General features: G+C 44.1%; 1 protein-coding gene across 2 annotated transcripts in view; it reads right to left on the reverse strand.

Moving 5' to 3' along the window:
• Positions 1 to 483: 483 nt before the first annotated feature.
• Positions 484 to 22,380, reverse strand: part of Mdm1 (Mdm1 nuclear protein) — a 31,691-nt gene continuing 9,794 nt past the window's right edge. The window contains exons 7-15 of one of the 2 annotated variants that reach the window (XM_038314700.1): positions 22,267 to 22,366; positions 19,020 to 19,049; positions 18,543 to 18,718; positions 14,157 to 14,456; positions 13,244 to 13,353; positions 13,047 to 13,156; positions 4,414 to 4,627; positions 2,699 to 2,758; positions 484 to 1,315 (exon numbers count right to left, since the gene is read on the reverse strand). In XM_038314700.1, the coding sequence (XP_038170628.1) occupies positions 1,203 to 1,315; positions 2,699 to 2,758; positions 4,414 to 4,627; positions 13,047 to 13,156; positions 13,244 to 13,353; positions 14,157 to 14,456; positions 18,543 to 18,718; positions 19,020 to 19,049; positions 22,267 to 22,366 (1,213 nt within the window). In that variant the 3' untranslated portion in view covers positions 484 to 1,202. The remainder of the gene's footprint in view (positions 1,316 to 2,698; positions 2,759 to 4,413; positions 4,628 to 13,046; positions 13,157 to 13,243; positions 13,354 to 14,156; positions 14,457 to 18,542; positions 18,719 to 19,019; positions 19,050 to 22,266; positions 22,367 to 22,380) is intronic. The other variant, XM_038314701.1, reaches the window with a different exon arrangement.

Here is a 22,380-nt window from a genome sequence, read left to right on the forward strand (position 1 = left end):
CTTCATCATCTCCCAACAGTGCTATCAAATGGGCTCCGAACTTCCAAACACGTCACTTGGGGGGTGTTAACCGCGAGATGGCACATGCCTGTAATTTCAACACTAAGGAAGCTTACCCAGGAGGATTGTAAGTTTGAGGCCAGCCTTAGAAACTAGAGAGACCCTCTCTTGATAAATAAACAAAGAAAACAAAAGATCCAAACTATAACATGTAGCTTACACATACTATTTTAAAGATTTGTATAACATGTTTATAAAGCCCATTCTTATCAGAAACTTAAATCTATACTGATTTGTAAACAACTGTTAAATGTCCTAGAAGTAAAAAAAAAAAAGAATCACAAAGTTGATGAGAAATTGTTTTTAATGAATATGCTTTTAAAATCCTGTATTTGTACAAAAAAAAAAAATACTGCAGACTGTCCCACTGCATTTGACAGCTGCAAACATAGTGTGATCTTTGGTTAACCAATTCTGGGAGAATGCGTCTAGAAGGCATTTATTCCACATGATAACCTTTTGGAGAAGCCAAGCACAATTAATTTTCATTTTTAAATGTCTACAAAGTTTTAACTCTCCATTACACAAATAATTCCTCAAAATCTAGACATTATTCAAATGTATGTCAGTTATTGTACAAATAGAATACACAAAAGGATCAAAAATATACATATTCTCTCAGCAAATTTTGTTACATAAATAAGAAAAATATATACGGCCAGAATTTAGTACAATTCTCCTAACACTGTGTAGAGAAGGTGCTAATAAACACGCTGAAGTCAATGTCAAAGGAATGGCAGATTCCTTTCATGACATCTACGGCTATAAAAATGCTAAAACCATTCTGAGAGGGAATATAATCTGGGAGATCTTAATTTTGACTTAATTTCATCCCTTTAGAATATTCTCTGGACAGGTGATATTCACACTTCTGCCAGGCACCCCCGACACCTGACATTAAAGACAGAATGTGTGAAAAACTACATAATCCATGTCTTCATATTTAGATAAGCAGGAAAGAATTCTCAAAGAGTTAAATTTAGATACACCAGCATTAAAATTTTCTGGGTAAGATGAGCTACTTAAAAATCAAATAATGTAAGTTGTAAGTAGCAGAAGGACATAAAACACTCTGAAAATCCTAACACAGTGAGCAGGAAGGAAAGACGATGCTGGTACATCTCAAGATAAGAAGAGCAGGTTTATGTTTTGCCCCAGAAATTCTCCTTTCTTTTCTGAGCTCGCGCTAGAGTCTGAAAGGCCTGGAGACTGGAAGCGGCAGAGCGGGCAGAGATCTCAGACAGTCTGTCTGCATCTGTAACGAGAGAATCCCAGGATTACACTCCCGGTGGAAATCGCCACAGAACATAATGTACTAGTTACAGAAATCAAAACTATCACATCAATAGGAACACTGGATCTGTCCGAAAACAAGGGAACTGGTAAATGGAGAGTTTAACTCATCATATAGTTCATGGAGGTTTCCTACGGTGATCAGAGGAAACATGCCGATGTGACCAGAAACCTTTTCACATCCTTGAAATCCTTTGATGTCATTAGCTAGACACAGCTTATGATTTCAGTATTATTGGGAAAGAACTCATCCTGAGATGTCTTATCCTAGTTTCAAAAGAATGGCTATTGGTAATGAAAAGACTAACAAAGCAGACTGCCGGGGTCGGAAGAGGGCTCGGTGGCTAAGAACGCACACTGCTTTTCCAGAGGTCCTGAGTTCAGTCCCTAGCACCCACATCAGGTGGCTCACGACCACATGCAGCTCCAGTTCCAAGGGACTGCCATGCCTCTGGCCTTAAGGGTACCTGTATGCAAATGCACATGCTCACATACCTTATTAAGAAGAATAAAAATAAGTCTTACTTAAATGCCATATTTTAACATGGCATTATGTCACTTTTTGAAAGTCTCACTAAATGTAGAAAAAAAATTATTTGGCAATAACCCACCCCCTCTAGGCACTGAAATCCCACATTCTGAGTAATTTTACATCACGTTTACAAACACTGCTCTCCATCAACAAGACAAAAGGCAGAACTAGATCCACTGAAGAAGGAGTTGCAAACTTGCTAAAAGAGAAAAAAAACTTCTGATATACTTAGCTGCCAGTGTAAAGAGCATTAAGTTCAAATTTATTTCCCAACTCAAAGTCAATACCTTCAGGAACTGATTGGCACTTTACAGATTACAGTAAGGGCTCAGGACAGGACAACAGTCATTGTGAACGTTCACCTCAAGATCCCAAACTCCCCCTTCCTTTATTAAAATCAAAAAATTTGATAGGATGAAAAAAGAGGAGTACACAGGAGGAAAGGGGGTCTATTTTTATTAATTATGCATATTTTGGGATGGAAAATGATAAGAATATGTAGGCATTTGAAAAAAATATGGATTAACATCGGGCCAAATTTCTGAGAGAGACAGATGGAAGCGGGCAGAGCCACAGCCTCTGTTGAGGGGAGGCACACATTTGCTGGGGTGAGACTCCTCGGCACACAGCCCCACACGACTGCCGTGTAGGCTGGGAATAATTCCATCCCTATCATAAATAAGGTCTCAAAGACCTAATATAAAAATATCTACAGGAGTCCTCTGCGGTCTGGGCAGTGCCAGCCAAATATGAGATCATATACTACAAACCGCCTTACAAAAGAGCTGGTGTTGATCTTACGTATTAAAATACCTTCGTCATTAAAGGCTTCATGGGAAGGTAACTGCAAACTGTTCATCCTTGGCTTTCCCACTTAAAGAAAAAAAGGCAGAAGACATTATTCTTTAGCCACCAGACATCACATATTAACGCAACTGTTTCAACATCTGTCCCCTCCAAAATTCACGGTGAAACTGAACTGCTGTTGAGATAGCATTAGGACACCTTAGAAAGTGTGAGCTAAGGCAGGACCAGGGACGGCCCTTCCTTCCCTCACCTTTCTGCCAGGAGATGATGGAGAAGGAGACCTTCACTAGATGCTGCCCCTCTCTATCATGCACTTCCCAGCTTCTTCAGCAGTGGGTCTCAACCTTCTTAACACTGCGACCCTTAATACAGTTCCTCATGTCATGCTGACCCCAACCATAAAAATCATTTTGTTGCTACTTTGTAACTACTATTTTGCTGTTAGGAATTATGATATAAATATCTGATGTGCAGGATCTCTAATATGTGACCCCTGTGAAAAGGTCATATGACTCCACAGGGTTCATGACCCACAGGTTGAAAACCACTGTTCTAGAGCCATACTTATCAATTAATTTTGTATATTGATAGAAACTACTACATCAAAGGGCCAGTGGGTAATTTTAATGTGTTTAGCAAGTATCTAAACTGTGAATAAGCTCCTAAAATTCCTCTCAATGATAATACTGGTGTAATTTCAAAGAAACACAGAAGGCCTCTAGTAAGAGATGAAAAATTCAATATACACATTTAGAGAGAGAGCAGAAGCCCACAGAAAAAAGACAAGGAAACAACAACCACACTAAGAGATTGGAGAAAGTCGGAGGAGGCCAGTACATAATTTAAGTCTTAAGTGGGCAGAGTAGAGAAACTAAGAAGCAGAGACCATGTGTCTGTCCGCTTGTCTGTCCGTCACCAGTGATATGGGGTTTGGGATGAAGCAGGCGAGGGTGGGAGGAGGGACACACAGGACTCTGAAAACCTTGTTATGCAACAGCTAGATCACAAATGCCTTTACACTTGCACTGCGGGATTACCGCGTCTCCCAAGAGTAGACTAAAGATTTGTCTAAGGGGTTATCAGTGCTGCTGTGGCCAGATGCCCTAGAGCCAGAGAACGGGGACAGCAGAGAGGCAGAGCAGCCAAGAGCTGACCAGGCTGAAAGGCCTACAGGGACCACCTACTTAGGGGATGCTGGCTGTAACAGCAGCATGGGGTATGAACAGACAATCCCAGAGGCCACCAGAAGGAAAACACCACACGCCAAAGCTCCAGAATGGAGACTGCAGGAGGCTCAAACAGAGAGCAACAGCGAACAAAACCAGAGAAAACCAGATCTATGTGCCCTGGGAAGAACACGAGCGACACCTCTACTTTATAAAACTGAAATGTGGAGTTGCGTACAGCAGCACAGTCCGGTATCCACAAAGGAGATCTGCCGTTCACAGAAATCCATTAGCCTGGGCTACCTCCTGAGGTCTTGCTGAAAGGAGGGAGGGAGGGACGGAGGGAGGGAGGGAGGGAGGAAGGGAGGGAGGGAGGGAGGGAGGGAGGGAGGGAGGGAGGGAGGGATAGTGGGGGAGCCATTATACACTATAAAAAAAGAACTGAAAAACAGATAAACAACAGAACTCTGTTGGCATGCGGTTCTCCTACAGCACTTTGCTATCATTTAACACTTTTATTTTTAAAAGACAAGAAATTAAAGCTAAAATACTCACCATTCTGCTGAAATTGAGGGTCTCGCAGATGGCCTTGGATCCTGCTGGAAGGATGCCAGTAAGGTAGGAAACCCAGACTGGAATGCTGCCCAGGGGTGTTTGTCTGATATTCTGGAACTTTGGCTTCCCAGTCTTCCCGCAAAGGTAGGGGATCAACTGTCTTGATGCCAGCAGCAGGAGAAGTCAGCAGAGACACAGCACGGTGGTTTGCTGTCTAGATGACAAAAAGAAATTAAATTTAAAAAAAGATGCACACGTGTGTGCAAAAGTAAAAAAAAAAAAAAAAAGGAGCCAGCGTTCAAACCCAGAATGGTCACAAGTCACAGAAGATGTGGGAGAGGGACACAGAGCCCATGGAGAGAAGGCGACATGCAAAACCACCAGCATAGAGAAACAGAGCTGCTGATAGAAAGGCAAAATGTACATTAAAAATGCACTGACGAGACAAACGCGGAAGACAGGGCAATGGTGAATTACTGTCACGCTCCAGAGCAATGGTGAATTACTATCACGCTCCAGAGCAATGGTGAATTACTATCACGCTCCAGAGCAATGGTGAATTACTATCACGCTCCAACTGTCCCTCCTTAGAAGCAGGAAGAGGCAAGCTTCATCACGAAGCAGAAGAAGGCATTCGTTGGTAATTCAGATAGATGTGAGACAAGTGAACATTCTACCTCACTAGACTTTTGTAATCCCAAAATAAAAGCACTGAAGTACTAACTGTTCATTTACCAAACTGTAAAAGTTAATCAAACACAATATTACAGAAATGGCACAGACGTAGAAAGACAGGAACGCTCTACAGACTTACTGGGGCTCACCCTTTATGAGAGCCCAGAAAGACACAACATAAACTATACAATTGTGTAGCTCCAAAGCTACAGAGAAACCCTGTCTCAAAGAACAAAACAATAACAATTGTGTCTGCATTAATGCTATATTAATACTTGGGAAATAATGACATGAGAGGATAATAGTGATCTAAACCAAAATGTAGCTGAAAGATGGATTTCTTTATATTAATTATAAATAAAAATGAAATGATATACATCTGAAAACTATATCTGGATAATAGTATCTGGCTCTAGAATTTTTAATTATAGATTAAAATAAATGATGCCTAATGGTGCAAAAATATGTTTACAGTACAGCTAAGTAAGAAAAAAAGTAATAAGAAAAAGATGTATACAATCTGAAACAAAACTGGCACATAAAAAAACAAAAAAAAAGTTATAAAACCTTGCCTGTAGGATACCAAGTATTTATACACTATAACTAAGTCCCTCAGAGCTCAACACTGATGACCTCAGAGAGTGGGCACGGAAGCAATCCTTTTCTTACTGTGACCGGATTTCCACAGTGACAGCACAGCTTAAGCCTGAGTTCCACAGATCGCAAACACAGGCACAGGCCTAGTCATCCCCTGAGCGCTCCTCCTCCCCTCATCTGAGCCCATGCATGGGACATTTATGCAGTTCCAACCCAAGGTATCGTTTTTCCGTGACTGCAGAGTGGATGGCTTCCTCCCGAGTAGAAGACGACAGATCTCCCACTGACCTCCCCTTTCTCCGTACACTTAGGGAGTTCCAAGTCACACTAAAGGCGCAGTCTTTCCTTCCTCTGTGGCTCACGACTCTGTCACCTTGGTTTTACCACTGCTAAAAGGAGCTGAATGAAAGCTACAAAACACTCTAACTGACGGCAGCCCTGGGCTTCACGAGACCCACTGATGTGTTTGTGAGCCTCGGGCCTCTGCACTGGCCCACTGTTCCCACTCTCCCCACAGCAGCCAGTGACTTGATTTACCCTGTGAGTGAGATCCACTACAGCTCTCCAGGGCTCCCCAGTGCCTACAGGACAAACATCCAAATGCCCCCCTACCCACCCTGTCACCTCACTTCTTACCTCTCTTCCCTCTAGGCCCGCCTCCCACTTCCACTCTAAAACTCATAGGGTACAAGATGGCGGCTGTAGGGAGGGGCTCCCTCTCCTGGAGTGTCCTTAGGCAGCTATGATCTCTGGGAAGGGAGAGACTGTTTGTGAGCAGAGTGACTAATGGTGGGCAGCCTGTGCTCTTGTGAAACTGTAAGAAATGCTAACCAGTGTGTGTGTGTGGGGGGGTCACACCAAAAATAAAAACAAACACAGGGGTGGTGGTAAGAGAAAGGGAAGGAAGGAGAGAAGAAAGGAGGATTCGATGGGAGGAGGGGATTAGTGGGAATAGAGGTGAAGAAGCGGAGGCAGCGAGGAGCACGTATAATAAAAGCGCATGGCACGTGTGTAAGAATACCAGAATAGAGCACATTATGCTATTTACATGTAATTAACAATGTGAATAAAAACAGAAGAAACTGAACAACTCAGCCCGGGAGAGAACAAGACTACACCTTGTGTTCTGCCTTGGTACACCCCACCAGGTTCCCTGCCAACACCTCCCCCTTAGTCGGGTCGCACCCACCCCATGCACCCACCCAATCGCCCCCAACCACAAAGCCTCGCCCATCCCTCGGAGGTCACCGAGTTTAATTCACAGCACTTCTTCCTACCTGAAACCATTTCCTTAGAAAGATCCTTTGCCTATTTCTTTCAGTGAAAAGGGAAGTCCCACAAAGTCAGGAAGTTGTGTCCCCAGATGTTAGGACAGTGCGTGGCACACAGTAGGAGCCATTAAGAATGAAAAGAAGTAGACGAAGATAAAATCCCTATGTTCCTCTCCAAAATAGGCTTATAAGTTTTAACTCAATATCCACCCTCCCCTCAGTCCTGCTGGACAGACAGAAAACAGTCCTGTTGGACAGACTCACAGTTTCCTCCCCCACTATCCGACCCATTCGAATATGACATGACACCCTTCCCTGACAGTGCCCCAGTGTCCCCACGTCTACCTGTGCGCCCTGCAATGGTCCCCGATACCAGTGTCTCCTTTTTGGACATTGGCCTTTCCTTCCACTGTAGACACTCAAACCACACTGGAACTATTTCAAGGCAAAGTATGCCCCTCAGTGGTAGAACACCTACCTAGATAGTGGCCCCTCACACTTCTGAGATAACAAGAAAGTCTCACTACTATCTTTGCTAGGTTGAGATATGCCATGATCCTTGCCACACCCTGGGCCAGCAGGAAGAAGTGCTGTCAATTATCTGCAAGTGCCCTCTGAGGGGTGGGTTGTGCGTGGAGTGCGTACCCTTGGGCCAGGCTGACTGAGCAGAGCGCTGCTGGCAGGGAACCTGGAGGGCTGCTTCCCAAGCACAACAGAAAGGTGCTCTTTCCTGCCTGGGAATTTTGTACAAGCCATATGCCATGCTCCTCTCTTCCATCCTTTTAACCAGGTTAGAGATCCGATGCAGGAGAATTATGACTTCTAAGAACACCCTTAACTTCAAAGAAATTTCCCTGTGCTAAGCAAGAGCCCGGCCACAGAGCTATATCCCCGGCCCCAAGAAGTCCTCAACTTTCACAACTGGGCTAATCCCTTAGGGAAAAGCATGAGATAATCCAGCTTGGAAGACTTGCTAGTTTTTGATTTTACAGTTTTGTCTAACTGATTGATGTGAGTTCCTCCCAAGGCTGTAGGTTCTCCAAGGCCTACTGTTACCGTCAGAGCCACGGCATCCAGCACGTGCAGACAAACCAAGCTGCTGCACACCGGCTTCCTAACACCATCTGTAAGACCGGAGGCAAAGGTGATGCACACCTATAATCCCCAAAACTCACTCAGGAGGCTGAGGCAGGACTGTCGGTGTGTGCTAAAGAAACAGGAAATGGGGGCTGGAGAGTTGGCTCAGCAGTTAAAGGCACTGGCTGCTCTTGCAGAGAACCCTGGTTCTATTCCCAGTACCCCATGGAGGTTCACAGCCAACTGTAACTCCAGTAAGAGGGAGACCTAATGCCTTCTTCTGGACCCTAGGGGCACTAGGCATGCCCACAGCATACAGACATACATGCAGTGAAAACAACCATAGACATAAAAAATACAAATTTAAAACTTAATTTTTAAAAAAGGAGGAAATGGATTAGATATTCTGTCACCCTAGTAAGAGTCATTATACATAGTGAGTTCAAGACCAGCCTGGTCTATGTAGCAAAACCTTGTCTCAAAAAAATAAAAATAAAAAAGAATAAAATAAGCAAGAAAATGTTTCTTAATGAACAAACCAAAACCATGAAAACTGTCAAGCTTTGTGAGCCTGTGGTTCTTAAAACCACAGGACAAATCAACTAAAGTCAAATTCTACTCATCCAGGAGGGAGCCATGACACTAATTCCAATCCCTAAGTGAACACAATGGCCTTGCTCTTAAGTCACTCTTAAGACTCAATCCATTAACACTCAGACAGTGAGGGACTCAGGCTGCTGCCGGCCCTAATACACCCACAGTGTAAGGTATACAATGTGAGGTCCGTAGTGAACAATTCCTGTGCTATAATATGTTCTCCTAATCCCTATCATATAAATCACGTTCTCCTCAAGGATAACTGAATAATGGAACCATTTTCAAGGCTGTGACTGTAATTTCCTATGTAACAGTAGGTCTTATGAGAAATCAAGAAGACACTGTATATACCAAGCTCCATGATTCCTCCACCCAGGCAATAAAAGAGCCAAATCCACTTCCCGGGCAGCCCTGGCAATGTGGGTGGCAGGAATTCACATGGCAGCTTTCTATCCAGTTGATGGTACAAACATGAATCGTACTGCATGCCCTGTGGAGAAGAGACGGACTCTAAAATGTTAAATAGTGTTAGTCTACCCTTTCTTGAAGAAACTAATTTCACAACCAATGAGAAAAGTACATGCAAATACACCTACAGCTCGGTTCCACAGAAGCCAGACAGGTTCTGTGCCCAGCTGCCTCAGCTGGACGCCAGCATGGACTTCCAGCGGACAGAGGGCACCTGAGACAAATGGCAACCCACCTTGTTTTGATGCGCCCCCGAGAATCCCTACTGCCGCATTCTCTTCTGGGAGCCGATGTGTGAATGAGCAGCAGGAAACAGCCAGGGTTCTGTCGCTCCGACAGCACCCACGTCACACATGAGCTGGGGTCTGTCGCTCTGACAGCACCCACGTCACACATGAGCTGGGTCTGTCGCTCCTACAGCACCCACGTCACACATGAGCTGGGTCTGTCGCTCCTACAGCACCCACGTCACACATGAGCTGGGTCTGTCGCTCCTACAGCACCCACGTCACACATGAACTGGGGTCTGTCGCTCCTACAGCACCCACGTCACACATGAGCTGGGTCTGTCGCTCCGACAGCACCCACGTCACACATGAGCTGGGTCTGTCGCTCCGACAGCACCCACGTCACACATGAGCTGGGTCTGTGCTAAGCAGTGACATCTAGAAGGCTCCCACTCCATCCCAGACCTCTCCTCACGCCCTCAAAACTCCACCCTGCCCTCTGGAGCTGACCAGCAGCCAAGACACACAATTTTCAGCATCTCCTCAAAAGGGTTTCCAGTACACATCAGCCGCTCACTCTACGTGACACCCGACATTCCCAGGAAACTACCTCTCCATTATCAGTTCCTCACCGTACTCGCTACCTCTCACGTGTGGGTGTGCCCTTACACAGGTGCAGATGGAACTCCACCAAGGAGCAACGTTAACCGAGTCCTGTTAATCCCCGTGCTACTGCAATCTGGCAAGTTTCAGTCTGAGAAGACCTTCCCTCCACCGATCTTCTCCACCTACTCTGAGCAGTGTTCCTCGCTAGCCTACTGACTCCCACAGTCAATCACCGCCATCGCAATTATCTTAGCTCCTTTCTCATTCTGTCCTGCTCTTGGCAAAACATATCACAAGTCCAGTTAAACCAACTCACTACATCGCTGTAACAAAACACATCAGGAGAAAAGACACAAGCAATGCACATTGTTTTCCATTGAATGTGTGACCACTAGCCCAAACGGCCCTAACAGTGCCCTGCGCCACACAGTTTTCCTGGCTCCCTCTCTCACTCTCCCTGACTTGACACTTTAATGCCTCCTCTCCTTGGTCTAAAAGATCAACTGGCTCTTTCTCAAACTCATTCTCAGCAAGGATATTTTCCCCATACCCCCAAGACATGTTCAGAAGACTTTCTTTCTCAATGCTCCCCCTCACAGCTTTTTGTGCTCACTGGCTCTCCGCCCGGCTGCTACTCCCCCTGTAACAGCAAAGGGGCTGGGGTGTGCCTGACACCTCCCGGCTGCTCTCCAGGCACCTAAAACCTTTCTTCTACTCAACAACTTTACAATAATTTTGCCCTCCCCCCATAGGTGAGGCATGGGTGAGCACTCTGTTGCCTTTCCCATTTTGGAGTCACTGTATGCCCACTGCTCCTTCTTTGCTTTCTTGGAGACAGCACTGGAAAGAATTGTGTCTGGAGGCTGGGAATGTAGTCAACGGTACAGCATCTGCTAATCATACCCACAGCCCCGGGATCAACTCCTGCAACTACCAAATATAGACAGACAGATAACAGATATATACATACATACATAGATGATGATAGATAGATAGATAGATAGATAGATAGATAGATAGATAGATAGATAGATAGAGAGAGATGGTAGATGGTAGATAGATATCATAGATACATAGATACATCGATGATAGAAAGATAAATAGATAGATACATAGATACATAGATACATAGATGATAGATAGATAGATAGATAGATGATAGATAGATAGATAGATAGATAGATAGATAGATAGATAGATAGATAGATAGACAGACCTGTAGTGGTTTTTTTCTAACTCTGCCCTTTCTTTTCTATTTAATCTCTTGCATTTAGGCTTTTATAAGATTCTAATTTACTTCTAAGTCTCATCCTGACTTAGCTGCACTAACTCTCGTTTTTCTTACTTTTATTTGTGTGTGCCCGCATACACATTTGGGTGTACTTGTGAATGCAGAGGCCAGATGCCAGCACTGGATCCCCAGGGCATGGTGTTCCCAGCTGTTGCCAGGCACTTGATGCGGGTGTTGGGGACAGCAAGCAGTTCGGTCACGGAGCCATCTCTCCAGGCCAGGACAAACTCTCACTCATTAGCAGTTCTAGAGACTGAATCAGGACCTGTGCATGCTGGACACATCCTCTGCCTCCAAGCTACAGCCCAGCCCTCTTCACGCTCCTTTCCTGTGACCTCCAGGACACTGCTGACTATCACCTTCTCACTGGTAGTTTGCTTTCCCCTGGTTACTTCTCTACTTCTCAGACATGTCTACACCTACTCTTCACTGTCGATACCTGTCCCCTTGATCACCTAAGTCTTTAAATACCTGTAAAATATATAGATATTTATAACACACATATAAAACATACGTGTTATACACAACATATATGCATGCATATTATATACGTATATATCTGTTGTGTGTATATATATGTGCATGTGTATGTGTGCGTTTGTATATATGCTTATGTACATGTGTATGTGTTTGTTAGTGTACATGTGTGTATATGTGTGTGTATATACATATGCGTGTATATGGATATGCATGTAAATATACATGTGCATGTGTGTGAAACACAGAGCATCCAGTATCTTTCCTTAGCCCACTTTTCAAAAACATAGTCAGCTACCATCAGCATGTCTGTTCATACAGCTCATACACTTCTCAAATCTTATACATCCTAAAGAGAACTCCTGCTATTTTCTGACAAATCTTTTCCTATCCATCTTTCCTATCTCAGTTTAAAAAGCAACTCCGCTCCTCCAGCTCAGGCCGTGCACTTCTCAGTCATCCTTGATTCTTCTCTTCCTCCCATGCCGTACCCCAGTTTTCCGTGACTCTTGGCAGACATCTTCAGGGCAGATCCAGATCTGGTCCCCACCACACTCCAGTCACCATCGTGTCTTCCTGAGTCTGGTGACGGGCTGCTTCTCACGCGTGCCCGGTCCCTGCGTCCATCCTCTCTGGAAGGGAGAGCGTGCCCCTCCTCTGCCACCCAACATCATGTCACTGAAAACAACATGGGCGCCTTTCCTGTGACCCACAAAGCCCTGCACAACCTGGCGCAGCTTTCTGTCTCAGGGTGCATGACCCCACGATTCTGCGCTCCAGGGCGACAAGAGGTGTCCTCTGACCACAGACTTTTCATTTCTGTCGTCTGTGACGTCGTCTCAGACACGCTCAGGGTCAGTCTTCCTTCCTCAGATTCTGCTTCAGCACCTCCCTCTCGGTAAGGACCTCCTGGACCACTTCCTGCTCATTCCCCTGCCTGTTCCTCTCAAATCACGGACGCCTATCCCTGTGCTTTACGTTCACTCTCGTGACCATGGTCCCGCCCTCCACTGGACAGTAACCTCAATGAGCCCTGGGATTCTGTCTAGTTTTTATCTCCAGGGCTCAGCAGTGCCTGAAGCATGATCGGAACACAACTACCTGACGACAGATCGCATTTTTCTCTTCCTTCCCCAAGAGTCATCACTAAGAATATGTGAGAGCAGTACAATGTCAAGACCAAATAAATCAGTCAATAAATCCCAGCGCCTCTGCCTTGCCCTAAGGTTAACAGTAACATTTCTACATTCAGTAGGATTTTCTGAGGTCTCAGTCTAGATGTCACCTATTACAAGAGACCATGTGAACCCAAGAAGAGAGGCTTTCCTCTGAAACACAAGTGTCTACCTTAGGAAGGTCTTTCTTCGGAGCATCTACGCCATCCTGGGAGGACGCTCTCTTCCTCTGCTCTGGGGCTGAAGGCTTCACTTTAGATGGTGACACTAAGACCGCCCCACCTGGAAAATCCCACAGAAACCAAGTGTCAACCACACTAAGCTACATTCCAAACAGGCAGACTATGGATGGCAGGGTTTGACCGTTACCAACAGCCGGAGTCGTGAGGTCATGGTGGGTCCGCTGGATGCCGAGTTCTCTCAGTTTCGGAGTGGGAAGCCTTCCCCCCTTTCCTGAGGAAAAAGAAGATGACTCCGACCTAAAAGGTGAAACACTCTATTAGGAAGCCTCTCTTCAGAAAACTACAATCAAAACTATGTCATCAGTTATGTAGCATAGTAATAAAACGTAAGCTGTCTAAAGGACGTCTCCTATAATCCCAGTGTTGGGAGGAGGGCATGGGAGAGTCATGAGTTCCAAGCCAGCCTCAAGTATTCAGGGAAGCCCCTGCCCTAAAAACAATTTTTTTAAAAATTCTTAATCCATTTGTAGTTAAAGGGACGAGTACTAGAAAGGAGGGGTGATCACTGTAAGTCAGCAATCCATGGCTAAGTTGTCTTCCCTTTAGTCAGCACCAAGTTCCACATTCCTGCAACACCCAGGACTGAACAAAGGGTTTGACTACAGCCAAGACAGACCGTTAGCCAGAGCCAAGAGCGCCCCCAAGCAGTCTACATAGACAACCTCTGTTATTAGTGATTTTCAGAAACCACTTTAAAACACTACAAACCAGTAGCCTCCCCTTCTTGACAGAACCAACAGAAATTAGTAAACGCCAGCTTGATCCACGAAGCCATCCTTCCAGACACATTACAAATCTGGCAAGTTCCCCACCAGGGTGTCACTGAGGACATCTATGTCCTCCTGAAGGAGCCCCACTGCTTCCGTGCTCCATGAGCACCAGTGGGAGCCACCACACAGCACATACCACGTGGCAGGGCCTACTTCACTGCGTCAAAGACAAACCCTGCTCTCTATTATTCACACAGCTGCAGGTGACAAAGCAAACACACATCAGTCATGTGCTAGAATGTTCGTTATGTTGAGAAGTTTGGGTCTTACCCTTCTTTCCTTCTGTCTGCGTTAGACTTGTCCTGTGTGTCCAGTTTCTCCTGCTCGCCCACATAGATCTGCTTGTCTTTCCCCCTTTCCTCCTCCCCGTCTCGCGTAGGCTGCTCCTGCGTGTCTTCCTTGGTGCTCTCCTCATCCCAAGCCAGCTTCCTCCTGACGGGCAAGGTGGCCGCCTCTGGCAGAACCAGCTTCCCAGTGGTATTTTTGGGGGACTGCTCTTCCACGGCAACTTTTCTTTCCTCTAGTTTGGTAGAAGGATGTTTCTGGGGAGTCTTGTTGCCTGCAAGATTGCTGCACAACAAAGAAAGTTCCACTGTAAGTGTGTGCTCGAGTGTTTCGGTTTATACTGGGCTAGTGAGTTCATAACCTTCCTCCACTTGTTTTCCACAACAAGGCCTTGTCTAGGTATTGAAGTTATTGTGGAATATAATAAGTGGAAGTTACATCTGCCTACCTTCACACATATACGCTTGCACTTCTGGTGACAAAGCCATTATTTACCCTGACCATGAAAAAGACTAACACCCCAACTAGGCTAATTTATTGTAACTAAATTCATATCCATGTACAAAAGACATGTGAACAAGTATGCAGATCAAAATTTTTATATATTAGATTCATTTTTTCCAAAACATTATTAAAGAGTATTTTTGTGAACTTTTGTTTTGTTTTGTTGTTTTTTGAGACAGGGTTCCTCTGGGTAGTCCTGGCTATCCTGAAACTCACTCTGTAGACCAGGCTGACCTGGAACTCACTGAGACCCGCCTGTCTCTGCCACCCAAGCTCTGGGATTAAAGGCGTGTACTACCACCACCCGGCCTTTTGTGAACTTTAAAAGCAGAGTCACATAAGGAAATTTATAGATGAATTTAGTACATGGGTCTACACTAGTATGCTCTAACTTAAAACTATCTTATTTGCTACAAATCAATGTATAATTTCTCTTACAGTTAAAGTACGTTCACTTTAAAATTCAAAACAGCAGGAATTCTCTACAAATAGAGGCCATGTATATATAATAATACATATTAGTCACAGATATGTATTCATGAATGATAATGGATATATACCACTAGCTTATACTCGAGTGAGTTTTTATGGTTGCATTTTTTAAACTTCTTAAAGTCCTTTTACATCTAACCTATAGTCATTCGAATTCTGTGGCTGTCAAAGAATATTGTGAAATTCAGCATTCCATAATAATGTACTATTTATACAGAAACATAAAAAGCAAGTATAATAGAGAATAAGTTTTAAACTGTAGTGAAGAGCAGACGGGCTGCGTTCCTGCTGCCCTGGCTCCTGCACGGCTAGCTTAAAACCCGAAATAACAACACACAAATTGTATTCTTTTAAATACTGCCTGGCCCATTATTTTCAGCCTCTTACTCACATCTTGACTAACCCATATCTAATAATCTGTGTAGCACCACAAAGTGGTGCCTTACCAGGTAGATTCTAGCTTACGTCCATCTTGGGCTGGAGCTTCATCGCGTCTGGCATCTCTCTGAGGAGAGGCACGGCGGTCTGTCTAACTTAGGAGAGGTGTAGCATCTGACTGATCCTTCTACCTCACTTCCTCTTCCTGTTCTGTCTACTCCACCCACCTAAGGGGCGGTCTATCAAATGGGCCAGGCAGTTTCTTTATTAGCCAATGAAATCAACTCAAACAGAAGACTCTCCCACATCATTTCCCCTTTTTCTGTTTAAACAATAAAAAGAAGGCTTTAACTTTAACATAGCAAAATTACATATAACAAAACAGTTATCAAGCAAGAATTATAGTTACAATATTTATATCTACTTTATCTTTTATCATAACTAAGGAAAACTATAACTATCTATCCATTCTTCAACTCCATCAAAGACTCCAGAAGGATATAATATTGCCTAGGTGAACAAGAGGTAAGCTACTTCCAAAACTCTAGAAATCACAGAGACATCTCGCTGCTTGGACAGTCACCCAAAGTTCCTCTGTACCGTTGGGGCATCCATCTTCGGCCTACAGGCCCATAGTTTCCAGCAGACGTTTCCATGAAACAGGAAATTTCAAAGGCAGTTCAGTCAGTATCTGCTGTGTCCTGCAGAATGTCTCGCAGACTCTTTCATGAGTCAGGAACCCCAAAGAATCATCTCACCTTTAGGCAAGTTCAACAGTCCTCTCTCTGTGGGTTCTTTGTGTCCAGTTTCTGCAACAGTCCAGGCAAGAGCAGTTTCTTGCCCAAATTGCTACCAAACTCCATAAGGATCCTCTTCGATGCCCATCATCTTCTTGAAGTAGATTGGTGCTGCCAGGAGCAGACGTGTCTCATTGTCATGAAAAGCCTTAAGTTATTAAAACATTTAAGTGGAATATTCTGTAGTCTTTGAAAGATATGAAGAATGTCTATCTAACTGAAATATATCTCTATATATCTAGAAAATCTAACTAACATGACTATAAGCTTTACTATTATCGATGATTATCCATTAACAACCTATATTTCTTAACTATACATTACATTTTTAAAATGAACTACACAATCACAATACCTTAATCAGTATCAAAAATACATATACATATAACAAAATTGACCTTAAAATCCATACCAATGCAAATTATTCATATATATATCATATCCCCCTTTAAATGTAAAAGAACATTTATAAACAATATTTGGGAACATGGGCGCAGTTATTTCTCTCCAAACTGCTTCCTGCTGAATGGGGACGCTGTTAATCAAATCTTTCATGGTATAACCTGTGTGCCAGGTTCATCTCAGTCATCAGTTGGGTGAAGTAATTTTCTGAAGGTGTTCACAGCAACCTTTCAGGAGGGCGTGGTCTATCATACCATATTGGGATAGAAGCAATCCAACGGGTCTCATTTTCTGTAAAAATAAAAGAAACTCCTTTCCAAAGCATCATGTCCTTAGATCCAAATTGTAAAGTCAAGGTATTTTCAAAATATCTCTTCTGGAATAGTTTAGCAGCATTTGTAAATAAATATCTTTTAGCAGCTCTTGTTCCTTCCTCAGCATTCAAACAATTCAAAGAAAGCATAATAGTATACAGCATCAAGATTCTTTGTGTATTTTCCATCTTTGTACAGCTTTATTTTAACCTCTATTTCGTTTATTTTTACGTTTATTTTTTGAGACAGGTTCTCTGTATATCTTTGTCCTGGAATAACTCTGTAGACCAGGCTGTCCTTGAACTCTCAGAAATCCGTCTGTCTCTGCCTCCCCAGTGCTGGGATTAAAGGTGTATGCTACCACACCTTGAACTCACAGAGATCTGTCTGTCTCTGCCTCCCAGGCATTCGGATTAAAGGTGTGTCCTGCCACACCTTGAAGTCACACAACTCTGTGGCGTTTCAAGGTACTTGCCAGCGAGCAAGCTGCAACAGTGTTAAACAACAGTCAAAAGTTCCATAGTCAGGACCGCCTGCTTGAAAGAGTCAGAGTTTGCCCTAGCAGGACGGCCCAGAAAGCCAACATTTTAAAACAGCACAACTTTTTTCCTGCTACAGCTGAAAACCGAAAAGCATGCAGTTAATTTTCATCAAGACTATGTAAGTGTTTCGTAGCAGGACCTCTTAAAAAAGCTAGAGTTTTATAGCTAAAGCTGAGTCAGGAAGCCTCTCTTAGATGAGAGCGCTTCCTTGCCTCTTGCAAGCAGAGCCAGACCCAAGAAATTGTTGCTATCAAGAAAACATGCTTTACTCTATTCTTTCCCAAGCTCTCTCAGGCTTTCTGTGGATTCAGTTATCCACGTTGGGCGCCATTCTGTAATGTGGAGCTGCAGGCCGCCTTCCCGCGCCCCACGTTGGGCGCCATTCTGTAGTGAAGAGCAGACGGGCTGCGTTCCTGCTGCCCTGGCTCCTGCACGGCTAGCTTAAAACCCGAAATAACAACACACAAATTGTATTCTTTTAAATACTGCCTGGCCCATTATTTTCAGCCTCTTACTCACATCTTGACTAACCCATATCTAATAATCTGTGTAGCACCACAAAGTGGTGCCTTACCAGGTAGATTCTAGCTTACGTCCATCTTGGGCTGGAGCTTCATCGCGTCTGGCATCTCTCTGAGGAGAGGCACGGCGGTCTGTCTAACTTAGGAGAGGTGTAGCATCTGACTGATCCTTCTACCTCACTTCCTCTTCCTGTTCTGTCTACTCCACCCACCTAAGGGGCGGTCTATCAAATGGGCCAGGCAGTTTCTTTATTAGCCAATGAAATCAACTCAAACAGAAGACTCTCCCACATCATTAAACAATAAGAGATGCATTCGATTGGAAGGTAGACCGTGAGTAGCAGGTCATTTTCCCTAGGTCATCCTACGATGTACATAAGCTACAACACACTCTTCCCACCACCCACAAAGAACACCTCACCTGGCAAGATCCAGTGCTTGGATGTTGCTACTAATGGTTCCTTCTGAGCTCGTGGTTGAGGAGACATCCCAACAGCAGTTGCTATTGGACAGAATCTGGTTCAGATGGTCCCGAGAAAAATGTGTTCCCTGAACTCGCTTCCTGTAAGACTCAGCCTTTTCCCGGAGTTCCTTAACCTACACCAAAGAGTGCAGATGCCGCCTGTTACTGCCAGCGCTCTTACAGATGTCAGCGAGCACATATCAAAGCCAATGAGAAAGGAATGCAAAAATAAAGCCACAGAACTCCTCAGACTATGCATTGAAGCAGAAATTAAGACAAGCTAAAGCACAATGCAGTTACTTTACTTCAGACTAGCAGGCAAGGAGACATTTGTGGCAGCTAAGAAAAATACTGAAACATACTTTTTATTGCAAATGAAATTATCCAAGTATTCTATGCATTATTATAGTTTTTAAGAACTCAAAAGCAACCAACCTCTGCATACCACATGGCATTTAGAGAACCCTAGGGGAGGAATACAGAGACACACTTAATGACAGGTTAACGCCGTAAGTAAGTATTAATGGGGGGTCAGTGAGATGTTGGACCTTATTGTTCGTACTTCTAAATATATATAAACTTGTCAATCACTATTTCTTGTATTCTTAGTAACATTAAACTCAGTAACCAAGACATCTCAATACTGCCTCAAGGATCAGCCACATTTCTTGCTTGTAACAGGTAGCTGATTGCTATCCCTAGCTCCCCATCTCTGGCTGTGATGGTGCTGTAACGAGTAACTGACTGCTATCCCTAGCTCCCCATCTCTAGAGGAGTGCTGACAGGTCCTAACTCCCCGCCTGATACTCCCCCAGCTTCCTACGCAGCTGTTCCTGTGACAGAAGAGCCACTGAAAGTTTTGAGGTTCCCTCTCCAAACCAGTCATTTTCCTTGGAGTCAGCAAAATCTCAACTTCAAAAAAAAAAAAAAGCACTAATTAAATATATGTTTGAGTAAAAATCCCCACCAAATAATGGTTGTATATTCATAAGTAGCAAGATTATTTTTTAAAAAATTATGATGAATACTTGGCATTCCCCTAACCTGCAAATAAGTTACTTTCCTATGAAAAGGACCCTAACTGCCCACTGGAAAGCCTTTTCTCCCACACACCATACTGCCACCTGCTGGCTTCTCTAAATGCAAATAAACCGTGTAGAAACCACAACACAAAAAGCTAAATCTTTTTTATTACATTTAACAATTTTTATTGCCATTAATAATTCTGTAATTTTAAGCACAGAATTCCCATATTTCTGTAAAATCCTTTATCCCTTGACAATTTATTTTAGGTATGGCTGTTAATAGTGTCATCTTTTAAGCTTCATGGGAAGAAAAACTGATTATGCCATTATCATCACTGCCTCATTCTTTAGTAGCAGTGTGTGCATGTGGGCATGCATGTATGCATGTGTGCATGCGTGTGAGCGTGTGTGTGTACGTGTGTGGTCAGAGGACAACTGACCTTAGGGACTCAGCTCTCTCTACCATGTGGAACCCCAGAATCAAACTCAGGCTGTCAGGGCTGGCAGCAAGCCCTTCCCCTGCCGAGCCTTCTCTCCAGCCCTAAAATTTGTTCATTTTCTACCATAAAGGTTGAGATGCTTGTACTGCTGCAGGATTGGGCGCTAGAACTGCTTGCTTCACTTAAAGGCAGAAGAGAAAAGCAAACAATGAAATCTGTGATGCAAAAGCCACTGGGGAAACTCCCCACGGCTCCTCAGAAGACAGCTGGTAACAGGGGGAGCACTGCACGTCTAGGGGAAAAGCCATCACAGAAAGAGTACCTGCTATAGCATAAGGGACCACGCGACCCCAGCAGACCGCTCTTATGCAGGAGAACTTGAAAATATCCTGAGGAAGAAGCTAAAATCCTACTTGTCTTCACCACCAAAAATAAACTATGTATATATCAGTTCTATCGACTCCTATACTTCAAGGGGAATCAGCACTAGCAGTTGGTACACCAACGGCAGAACTAAGTCGTCTGGTTTTAACGTGCTGAGCAACTCACAGGGCATTCCGAGCGGGTAGGAAACCTTCTATGAAGTGCCCATGTATCAGATGCAACACCAGCAAGCCTCAGGATCACTCCCTCTGTGTGCTCAGGGTCTCTTTCCAGAACCTGTGAACCTGCGGCAGGGAGGGGCCATGCAGTGCCGAAGCAGGAACTCTGCAGCTGTCCAGAGTGTGGATTGGGCAGCAGAGGGAGAGAGCGACCGGAGTCAAGGAACTCTCAGAGTCAGTGGGCTCACGGTGACCAAGGACGCAGGCCCTGCATCTACACGATCACCCTAACACTGGCACAGTCTGTGCCCTAATAAACAAGCGAGGTGTACACTGAAGGGCAGGTTCAACGGGGGCTCCAATCAGCACAGACCTGAGAATTGAGCAGTAGGAAGGAGCAGTCAAGGAGCCTGCAGTCTATTCACATGGACGCCTAAGCGGGTGGATGAAGAGCCCTCTGCATACAGTGAACCCCTCTGGATACCAATTATTCAGAAGGATGGGGAGCAGACACTTTATGGAAATCCAGTACAACCATTCAGTTCTATTTCACAAATCTTCATTTGCCATCCTTCCTAACAATGTCAGGGCCAACATTTCAGTCTTACATTTAAATGTCTAAATCCTAAACAAAGATGGAAAGCAAAGAGGCCAGCGTCTCTCACAGTAAGATGTTCTACGAGCATGAAGGAGACACTGAATGTGGACTCCAGAAATAACCCCTAAGACTAATGACCGGGACCACTATAAAGAATAGGAATAAATATTCCCAACTAAACAATCTATATAGCAAAGCTATTCAGTGACAGGACATGAATACTTTAAGCAGTGGGTAGAAGTTACACAGTACTAGAGTTCAGTGCAGAACCCACATCAAGTGATTTATAACCACTTAGAACTCCAGTTCCAGGGTATACAATGCCCTCTTCTGGCCTACACACACATACACACACACACACACACACACACACACACACACACCATCTAAACACTGTAAGTAGAATATTTTCATTACCAAATTAACTTTTCCCAAATTGAACTAAATCATTTAAAATTTACATGCAGAAGAATCAAAATCTGTTCAGAAAAACAGAGAAAAGAACAACTAAACAAACGCATTCTCCATCCAATGCATCCTCTTTGGAAAGGTGGATGGGGAAGAATGTCTGTTGTTATATAATCTAACCAAAAATGTTTTAATTTAGCTTGTGCACATGGAAAAGGTCAGAAACTGTCAGGATGCAGTTTTAAGATACTAATTACTTAAACGTTCTGCTATTTGTCCTTGAAGCCCCAGCGCTCTGTACTGGAAAATAACTGCCCTTTCCTCCGGCCTATTTAGGTCCCCAGTTCCACCCCTATGTCAGGGCACCCCACTTGAAACTGAGCTCAGGCTGCACCCACTCTTTCCTTCGTGCAGCAATGTTACAAACTGTCAGCAGCCTTCCTATCACATGCATCATTGCCTGGACAATGACCTTCAGTTGAGAGACTGGAGGTCTGAATGTCATGAGAAACAAACCAACAATGTAAGCTGAACTGATTAAAACTATCAGATAGTTGATGGTAAAAAATGACTTTGATAATAATTTACCACACTGATAAGCTGTCAGTTACTATCTACAATTAGGATGGTGGAATCTGGCGTGCTGTTACTGTCGTTGGGCGGGCTCACCTGGTTTGGCACGTTCTCCTTCATGCGTGTCCAAGCTCCAGCTTTATATAAATACTGGGCTGGGCTCAGAAACTTGGCTCTATATTCAGAATTCACCTTGCTAAGGAAGACAGA

The sequence above is a fragment of the Arvicola amphibius genome, chromosome 17 (genome assembly GCF_903992535.2).
Source record: "Arvicola amphibius chromosome 17, mArvAmp1.2, whole genome shotgun sequence".
NCBI classification, from domain to species: Eukaryota; Metazoa; Chordata; class Mammalia; order Rodentia; family Cricetidae; genus Arvicola; species Arvicola amphibius.